Below are 9530 nucleotides of genomic sequence, written 5' to 3'. Positions count from 1 at the left end.
CCATCTCCCCATCTCCATCTCCCCATCTCCATCTCCCCATCTCCATCCCCATCTCCATATCTCCATATCTCCATATCTATCTCCATATCTCCATATCTCCATATCTATCTCCATATCTCCATCCCCATCCCCATCCCCATCCTCATCTCCATCCTCATCCCATCCCCACCATTCCTGGTACTAAATGATCCTGGGACAAAGTAGCACCAGGCTTGGGCACCTTCATCTCCATCCTCACCATTCCTGGCTCTGAACGATCCTGGGACAGGGTGGCACCAGGGTTGCCTGCCTACATCTCCATCCTCATCCTCCCTCCCTCCCTTCCTCCGTCACTTTTTCCTCATTAAATGACCCTGGGACAGGGTGGCGTTTCGCCCTTGGTGACACCAAGGTTGGGCACCTTCATCTCCATCCTCACCCTTCCCAGCTCGAAATGATCCTGGGACAGGGTGCCGTGTCCTTCTTGGTGACACTTTGGTCACCTCCATCTCCATCCTCACCATTCCCGGCTCTGAACAATCCTGGGACACATCCGTGGGGTGGGGACCCTCCAGAACCCCTTCCCCGTGTCCCACGCCCACCCCGTGTCCCACAGCTCTACCTCGGCAGCTCACGGGAGGCAGGAGAAGCCCGGGACAAGGTTCCCACATGGAACAGGGATGGACTCCAGCAGGTACCCCAGAACCCAACCACCATCCATGGTGGGCCGTGTCCCCTCCTTCCCATATCCCAGCAGCTCCCCCATTCCCGTGTCCCCGTAGGTCACCTCCGGCAGCTCCGATGCCATCGCTGTCCACGCCCTCGGGGTGCTCACGGCCATCATGAGCAACTCGCCCTCGGCCAAGGTGGGCAGGGGGACCTCCCTTTGGGGAGGACACCCCAAAACGGAGGGATTTGGGTATTTTCATGCGGGTTGAGGTGCTCAGCCCGTGGTGGGGCTCGGCTGGGATCCCACTGTCCCTGTGCTTCCAGGAGGTGTTCAAGGAGCGCATCGGCTACACCCACCTCTACGAGGTGCTGAGGAGCCAGGGCCAGCCCACCCAGCGCCTGCTCCAGGAGCTCCTCAACATGGTGAGCATTCCCGCTTTTCCTGACTCCGGGCAAAGCCCTCAACACTGGCGCTTCCTGTGGATCTCGGCTCAGATTCCAAGCCCACTCATGCTCTCCACTCTGCTGGTTTCTCAGCAGCTTCCTCCTGAGGGGTCCTGGGGCCATCTTTCACTTGGAGTTGTGCTTGGGTTTGGGAGTTTTGAGCCCTTTTGGATGTGGAACTGCTCACTCTGGTACTTCTGAACACAGGAGGGTCTCCAAGGGGCTTCATGCATGAGGGTCTCTGAGATCCTCGATTCATGGAGGCCTCCAAGACACTTAATGCACAGGGATCTCCAAGATTCTGGATGCACAAGAATCTTCAGAATGCTTGGTGCATGAGGGTCTCCAAGATCCTTGATTCATGGAGGTCTCCAAAACTATTCATGCACAGGAGTCTCCGAGATCCTTAATCCATGAGGGTCTCCAAGATCCTTGGAGATGCATGGAGTCTCCAGGATTCCTCATGCACAGGATCTCCAAAAGCATTGATGCTTAAGGATCTCTGACAGACTTGATGCACGAGGGTCTCCAAGATCTTTAATCCATGAGGGTCTCCAAGACCCTTGATGTCTGAGGTCTCCAAATTCTGGGTGCATGGGAGTGTCCAAGATTCTGGATGCACAAAGGTCTACACAAGGTCTCTGCTGCCAGCCCGGGGTGGCCTGGGATGGATCCATCCCCCTCCACAGCACTGGAGCTGCACCGACCCCCTCTTGTGTCCCTGCAGGCGGTGGAGGGTGGCCACAGCTCCTTCCCGGTGCGTCCCATCCGCAACGAGCAGCCCCTGCTGATCCTGCTGGCCTGGCTGCCGGCGCTGGAATGCCGGGATCTCCAGGTGTTCCTGTCAGCGTGGCTGCGGCGCCTCTGCGAGGCCTCCCTGCCCAGCCGCCTCACCTGCGTCAAGGCGGGCATGGTGGGCTCACTGCTGGGCGCCCTGGCCACCGAGCCGGCGCTTCCCAGTGCCTGCTCCCAAAACCTGCTGGAGCTGCTGCGCTCCTTGGGCAGCCTCTCCATCCGGCCCGGGGAGCTGCGGCAGCTCCTGCGGCTGCTGCGGCGCGAGCGGGGCCGGGGGCCGCATCCCTACGTGGCTCCGGTCATCCGGGCGCTGTCCGGCATGGCCAGGGGCGAGGGGCCCCCACGGGCGCTGCAGAGCTTCGACCTGAGCCCCGGCATGGCCGGGATCATGGTGCCCACCATCCAGAAGTGGCCCGGCGGCGCCTTCGCCTTCCACGCCTGGCTGTGCCTGAGCGAGGAGGAGCCGGAGCAGCCGGCGAGGCCGAAGAGGAGGCAGCTCTACAGGTGATGCCCGCTGGAGGGGGTGAGCTGAGGAGGGGCAGCACCACCATCCCCACCGTGGTTTTCTCCGTGGTTTTCTCCACCAGCTTCTTCACGGCGGGCGGGACGGGCTTTGAGGCGTTCTTCACCGCGGGCGGCGTGCTGGTGGTGGCCGTGTGCACCAAGAAGGACTACATGACGGTGGCACTGCCCGAGTTTGCCTTCAACGACTCCGCGTGGGTGAGGATCATCCCCATCCCCACCCCTGTCCCCATCAGGGGCACCGTGATGCCATAATGTCCCTCTCTGTCCCTCCAGCACTGCGTTGACATCGTCCACGTCGCCGGCCGCCGGCCCTTCGGCCAGAACGTCGTCAGCATCTACGCCGACGGACACCTGCGGAAAACGGCACAGCTCCGCTTCCCATCCCTCCACGAGGTGGGGGGTCCTCCCAGCGCCCACCCAGACCCCTCCCCATGGCCTCAGCTGGGGCTGAGCGTGACCCCTTCTCCCTCCCAGTCCTTCACCTCCTGCTGCATTGGCTCCGCGGGCCACCGGACCACCACGACGGCCACCACCACTGCCGGTCACCCACCAGCGTCCCATGGGCCGGAGCTGGTCTTTCCCCCACACCCCGTGCTGGGACGCTCCCAGTCTGTCCCCGCCACCCTTGGCCCCCACTCTTGGACCCCCACGCAGCTGCCCACCGAGGGGGTGGTGGCCACCACGGCGGCCGGAAGCCAGGACACGGAGTGGGGCAGCCCCACCTCGCTGGAGGGTCACCTGGGCTCTGTGGCCATCTTCTGGGAGGCTCTGCAGCAAGCCCAGGTCAAGGCTCTCTTCTGTGCAGGTACATCAGGGTAGGGCGTGGAGGATGTCCCCGGGGTGCTGGGGGTGACCGGGGTCTTCTTCGCCGTGTCCCAGCTCACGCCAGTCCTCTCCCCCAGGACCAAACGTCACATCCCCGTTCACACTGGAAGGTGACTTGGTGGAGCTCAGCAGCAAACTCTTGCTGTACTACACCCCCCAGGTGAGGAGAGCCACTCCCCTGGGGACAAGGACAGCGCTGGTGGGCCCTGGGCCACCAGGGACACATCCAGGACCATTGGGATGCTCCCATGGTGTTCTCTTCCAGGCCTGCAGGAACAACATCTGCCTGGACCTCTCTCCCAGCCATGGCTTGGACGGGAGGCTGACGGGGCACAAAGTGGTCAACTGGGACATCAAGGTGGGCTGGGCACAAGGTGACCCGTCCACCCCATGGCCTGGAGGCAGAGGGGTCCCTCCTGGGGCACGATCCCAGGGCAGGGCCCCCACAGATCCCCTGGGCCCTGCAAAGACTCTGCCCGTGGTACTGGGTCCACCACGACCCATCTGTCCCATAGGTCCTCAGTGTCCAGGGTGGGCACCAAGGGTGGTGCAGGGGAGCAGGTGACATCTGGGGACCCCAAGTGCCGTGGACCTCCTCCTGTACCCTGCTGCCACCAGCCAGCAAAGCCTGTCCCCTCCCTCCCCCAGGACGTGGTCAACTGCGTGGGTGGGATGGGGGTGCTCCTGCCCCTGCTCGAGCAAGTGGTGTCCAAGACGGAGGAGCCCGAGGATGAGCAGGAGACCAACGACCTGGTGGGGCCGGAGCTGACGTCCTCCAGGAACGCCCAGGGCATGCTCATCCCTCTGGGAAAGTCCTCAGGTGAGGAGTTCAGGGGACGTGGAGCAGGGGCTGTCCTGCTCAGGTGGCTGGAGGTGACCATGGAGGTGCTCCTGGACCTGGCAGGTGTCCACCACGGGCAGGAGAGGTTTGGCCTGTGGCTCCAGGAGTTGCAGGGTGATGGAGGAGCTGCTTGGGATGCTGTTATGACCCAGTTAGTCACAAGCAGTTCTGGGAAGATGAGGGTGGCTCCAGGAACCTTTGGCGCGGGTGGAACGTGCTGTCTCCCGATATCCAGCTGCTGAATTCCGAGCTCAAAGCAGCAGAGGCTTCCGTCTCCTTCAGCCTGGAGGAAACAGGAGAAGGGGGTGAAAAGTTTGGAGAGACAACTGGGTGGGATCTCCGGGAAAGGGTTTGGTGGGCCCGGGGCTCACAGGTCGCGGTGCCCTGCAGAGAGCAGGCTGGAGAGGAACAGCGTGGCCGCCTTCCTGCTGCTGGTGAAGAACTTCCTGCGGAACCACGCCGTGAACCAGGAGAGCCTGGTGCAGTGCCACGGGCCGGCCATCATCGGAGCGCTGCTGCACAAGGTGTGGGAGGCTCCCCACAAGATCCCCATCCCACGGTCCTTGCCTTTCCCAAGGGGCTGGAAGTGTCCCCTGTCGCTCATGGCAGGTCCCCGGCGCGCTGCTGGACATGAGCACCTTGGTGGCCTCGCAGATCCTCATGGAGCAGGTGGCTTCCGAGGGCAGCGGGCTCCTGCTGCACCTCCTCTACCAGCACCTCCTCTTCGACTTCCGCATCTGGAGCAACAGCGACTTCGCCGTGCGCTTAGGTGGGAACTGGGAATGTCCGGGAATGTCCATCCCACCCGGCCTCCGAGGGATCCTCACACCTTCTCCCTGCAGGTCACATCCAGTACCTGGCCAGCGTGGTTAAGGACCACAAGCAGCGCATCCGCAAGAAGTACGGGGTGCAGTTCATCCTGGACTCCATCCGGACCTACTACGGGTGAGCTGCCACGCAGGGCTGGAATCCTGGAATGCTGTCGGGGTGGCATTGGTTGGGCTTCACCCCCCTGGGAGCTGTGGTTTGGATAGACACCGTTTTTCTGGGATAATATCCCTCCTTCCAGTGTGGGAGCGCTGTGGTGGGTGCAGCACCTTCCGTGTCCCATCCCTGAGCCTGTGCCCAGCTCCAAAATCCTCCCCCAGCAGCCACCAAGAGCGCGGTGGCTTCTGCAGCAAGGTGACCCAAATGCATGGGGTGGACATTTCCCAGTGGGGCAGAAGATCCCTGGCTGTCCCCACCAGGCTCCCTGGAGCTCCTCAGGTTCTGCGTTGGGATTTGGGATGATGCTGGCGATGGGTGACAAGGGACACGTCCCCATGCGTGTCTGTCCATCAGCACCTCCAGGGAGAAGACCACGGCCACCGATGACATCAAGACGGTGCAGACCTCCCTCTTCAGCCTGGTGAAGGATTTCTTCTGCAGGAGCTTCTCTGGGGAGGAGATGCAGAGCTTGCTGAACTACCTGGCTGGGGCACAGGACGAGCAGCAGGTGTGCCACCGGCCACCCTGTGGTCCCCAAACCCCTCAGCGAGCCATGGGCTGGGGAGAAGCCACTGAGGTCCCGGTGGGATGCTCAGAGGGCAGTGGACAACCAGCCCCGTGTCCTGCAGGTCTGTGGGGCGCTGGAGGTGATCCACAGCCTGCTGAAGGGCTCCCCAGCCCAGGAGCAGCTCTTCGCCTTCCTCTTCGAGCCGGGCCATGTGGAGCTGCTCTTCTCCCTGCTGGTGCAGAAGAAGTTCTCGGATGAAGTGCGGGAAAGGGTCTTCAAGGTAAGGCAGGACCCCAGAGCCCACCTCCTGTTGTCCCAGAGGAGACATCACAGGCAGGTGGCCTCTTCTCACCATCCCACCAGGTCCTCTACAAGATGCTGAAGTACGAGAAGGTCCCCGAGCGCAGCAAGAGCCGCCTGAAGCTGAAGGACATCGGGTACCACGGGCTCATCTCCCACCTCAGTGACATTCCCGGCTCCATGCTGCTCTTCCGCTGCCTCTCGGAGCAGGTCCTGGGGGCAGGTACCGTGTGCCAAAGACCCCAGGCCACCCATCCCAGCCACGTGCTATGGGGTCGTCACTGGTGGCTTCCCACGAGGCTCAGCTGGGCTGGGTCTTTGGTGGCTTTTAGGGACAGCAGGAAGTGTCCCACCACTGTGCTGTCTCTGCTTGTCCGCAGACCCTCCCAGCTACAAGGACCTGGTGGCCGTGGTGTACCTGTCCCACCAGGCTGAGCTGAGCATCCGGCTCGACATCTGCCGCAAGGTGAGCGGGGCCGGGGCACAGCGGGAAGCGACGGAGGTGTCACCCCAGGGCTGAGCTCCTTGGACACCCAGCCACGCCCAAAAGTGGTGGCCATGGGGATGGTGGTGACATGGATCTGCCAGCATGGAAATGGTGGAGTCCCAGCACTCCATGATGGTTTTGGAGGATCTGGGGTGCTCCTGCTCCTGGGATGGGTCCATCCATCGGGAGCTGGGGCAGCAGCGTCCTTCCTCCTTCCTCCTTCCTCCTTCTCCTTCTCCTCCTGCAGCTCTTCCACCTGATCTACGCGCAGCAGGACCTGGTGAAGCAGCTGGCCAGGTTGGCTGGCTGGCAGGACACGCTCACCAAGCTCTACGTGAAGGAGTCCTACGAGTGCCGCCAGCACAGCCTGAGCACCGCGGGCTGCCCGGAGCTGCTGCGCCTCTCGGAGCCCTCCAGCAAGGACGGGATGAGCCCTTCGCCCGCCGAGCTCCAGGAGCTCGATGTCTTCCTCCCGCTGGGATACGAGGCCTCGGACCAGGAGCTCTCCGAGGGCTTCTCCGACCACTCCATCTCCCCGAGCGGCCGCACCAAGTCCTTCCACAGCTACAACTTCAAGTCCTTCGACTCCTCGGACCGGGCCAGCCGCTCGTCCTCCAACCCCGGGGACGGCCCCCCCTTCGATGGCGTCTACCACCCGCTGTCCCCCTTCTCCACCTCTCCCTTCGACCTGGGGCTGGACCTGGCCAGCACCAGCTCCATGGCCACGGCCGAGAGCGGCACCCAGACCCCGGCCAGCGGCCCCGGCACCCCCTCGCCCCTGGAGAGCTTCAAGCCCTTCCCGGGAATGCGAGCGCGCAAGAGCTCCAGCCTGTCCAACATCCTGGATGAGAGCAGCTACCAGGACGTGCTGCCCAGCGACAACGTCTCCAACACCAGCAACCCCCAGGTGAGCCCCAAACCCTCGTCCCCACCACGCCAGGGCACTTGGGGCACCTCTCACCTCGCCCTCCGTTGGCAGCAAACCCCCGAGGAGGAGCTGTGCAACCTCCTGACCAACATCATCTTCTCGGTGACGTGGCGCGGGGTCGAGGGCTGGGACGACGCGGCCTGGAGGGAGCGCGGCCAGGTCTTCTCCGTGCTCACCAAGCTGGGCACGGCCTGCGAGCTGGTGCGGCCCCCGGACGAGATCAAGCGCAGGTGAGGCCCGCCCGCGTCCCGGGGCTGGATCCCGAGGGAAGGGCACCCTCCGGAGCCGCTGCTGTCCCGCAGCCTGCTGGAGATGATGCTGGAGTCGGCGCTGACCGACCTGAAGGAGTCAGGCCCAGCCGCGCTGCCCGGGCTCACCCACAACGCCCTCAAGCTGCTGCGGCTGCTCCAGGATTTCCTGTTCTCCGAGGGACACAACAACCAGGCCCTGTGGAGCGAGAAGGTGGATGGGAATGAGCGGGGATTCCTGATCCCAAACCCCAGCTCTGCTGATCCCTGATGTCAGCCCTGGCCCTAAACCCAGCCCTACCTGCAGAGCTTGAACATAACCTTGGGAAATAAGCTCAGATTTATTCCTAAACTGAAATCAAAGCCTAATCCTAACCTTGGGAAATAAGCTCGGCCTTAATCCTAGATTTAAATCAAAGCCTAATCCTAATTTTAGGAAATGATCTCTGCCTTATTAATAATCTTAAATCAAATCCCAATCCTAACCCTTAAACCTTAATCCTAGCCCCTAATCCTAAACTTTAACATTAACCTTAAACCATTGCCATAAAAGCAACCCTTTATACTCTACGCCCTGAGCCTAAACCCTAAGATTAACTCATAAACTCTAAATTTAAACTGTACCTCCTAAATCAAGATCCTAAACCTTAACTCCACATCTTTGTCATAAAGCCCAACCATTAATCCTAATCTTAACCCTAACTCTTAGTGTAAACCTAAACCCTAACTCACAGCCTGTAACATCACTGTACTTCCTACATCCTAATCCTAAACCTGTTACACCTTTGTCCTAAAGCTCAACCCTACCTCCAATCCTACACCCCAGCCCTAATCCTGACCCTGACCATAATTCCTGAGCCCCAACCTCATGCCAAGCCCAGACTAGTTTTGGGCTCTACCCCAATCCTAAACCCAAACCCTAATCCGAGGAGGGCTGGGTGACGGGGACGGAGCCGGTGGCTGGGCAGGGCTGGGATTCCTGCCTGGGTGGGGTCTCACGGTGTCCCCCCAGATCTACGAGGGGGTCAGCAGCCTGCTGGACAAGCTGGGCGTGTGGCACCACCTGGCCAGCGGCACCTCGGACCTCAAGGAGATGGCGCAGACGGGGCTGCGGGTGCTCATCGGGTACATCCTGCTGCAGGACCCCCAGGTGGGTCACCCCTCCCCGGGCCCTGCGCTGGCCCCGCGCTGGCCCCGCCTGACGTCCCCTGTCCCGCAGCTGCACTCGCTGGCCTACGTGAAGCTGCACAGCCTCCTGCAGACCACGTCGGCCCCGCGGAGGGACGAGGCCTGTTACCTCCTGGGGAAGCTGGAGACGCCCCTGCGGCGCTCCCTGCATTCCAGGTCAGAGGCCTTCTCCTGGCTGGTGCCCATCATCCGGACGCTCATGGATCAGTGCTACGAGACCCTGCAGCTGCAGCAGTTCCTGCCCTCGCTGCCCCCCACCAACGGCAGCCCCACCTTCTACGAGGACTTCCAGCTCTTCTGCACCACCCCGGAGTGGAGGGGCTTCATCGAGAAGCACGTGGGTGCCGTGGGATGACTCCCGGGGGGAATACCTGGATGATGGGCGGTGGGTACCAAGCCCTGGAAATGCCTCTCTGCTCATCCAGGTGCAGCCCACCATGGCCCAGTTTGAGATGGACACGTTCGCCAGGAGCCATGACCTCATGTCCAGTTTCTGGAACGCCTGTTACGACGCCATGATGAGCAGCTCCCAGCGCCGGGAGCAGGAGAAGGCGGCCAGCCACAAGTTGTTCCAGGTACTGCCTGCTCCTCACCCCTGGCATGTCACCCTGGGGTGTGCTCCTCAGCCTGGGACACGCTCCTCACCCCTGGTGTGTCTCTGCACATCACTCTGGGTGCTCCTCGTCCTGGGGACGTGTTCCTCACCCCTGGGGTATCAGCCTGGGGACATGTTCCTCACCCCTGGGGTATCATCCAGGGATGTGCTCTTTATCCTGGGGACATGTTCCTCACCCCCAGGATGTCAT

General features: G+C 62.0%; 1 protein-coding gene across 1 annotated transcript in view; it reads left to right on the top strand.

Moving 5' to 3' along the window:
* NBEAL2 (neurobeachin like 2) overlaps window positions 1–9530 on the top strand; it is a 29830-nt gene that overhangs the window by 11379 nt on the left and 8921 nt on the right. Inside the window, exons 10-32 of the mRNA XM_042022312.1 lie at window positions 596–673; window positions 762–845; window positions 973–1071; window positions 1820–2391; window positions 2475–2607; window positions 2686–2805; window positions 2887–3217; window positions 3315–3397; window positions 3503–3595; window positions 3886–4057; window positions 4469–4602; window positions 4688–4847; window positions 4921–5023; window positions 5420–5573; window positions 5695–5853; window positions 5937–6096; window positions 6254–6339; window positions 6608–7267; window positions 7340–7518; window positions 7591–7750; window positions 8549–8686; window positions 8756–9061; window positions 9150–9299. Coding sequence (XP_041878246.1) covers window positions 596–673; window positions 762–845; window positions 973–1071; window positions 1820–2391; window positions 2475–2607; window positions 2686–2805; window positions 2887–3217; window positions 3315–3397; window positions 3503–3595; window positions 3886–4057; window positions 4469–4602; window positions 4688–4847; window positions 4921–5023; window positions 5420–5573; window positions 5695–5853; window positions 5937–6096; window positions 6254–6339; window positions 6608–7267; window positions 7340–7518; window positions 7591–7750; window positions 8549–8686; window positions 8756–9061; window positions 9150–9299 — 4314 coding nt within the window. The remainder of the gene's footprint in view (window positions 1–595; window positions 674–761; window positions 846–972; window positions 1072–1819; window positions 2392–2474; window positions 2608–2685; window positions 2806–2886; window positions 3218–3314; window positions 3398–3502; window positions 3596–3885; window positions 4058–4468; window positions 4603–4687; window positions 4848–4920; window positions 5024–5419; window positions 5574–5694; window positions 5854–5936; window positions 6097–6253; window positions 6340–6607; window positions 7268–7339; window positions 7519–7590; window positions 7751–8548; window positions 8687–8755; window positions 9062–9149; window positions 9300–9530) is intronic.

Source organism: Corvus kubaryi, unplaced genomic scaffold (assembly GCF_017639235.1).
Source record: "Corvus kubaryi isolate FWS band 111438036 unplaced genomic scaffold, C.kubaryi_AGA036_p1.0 37193, whole genome shotgun sequence".
NCBI lineage: Eukaryota > Metazoa > Chordata > Aves > Passeriformes > Corvidae > Corvus > Corvus kubaryi.
This window is presented reverse-complemented; position numbering and strand designations above follow the sequence as displayed.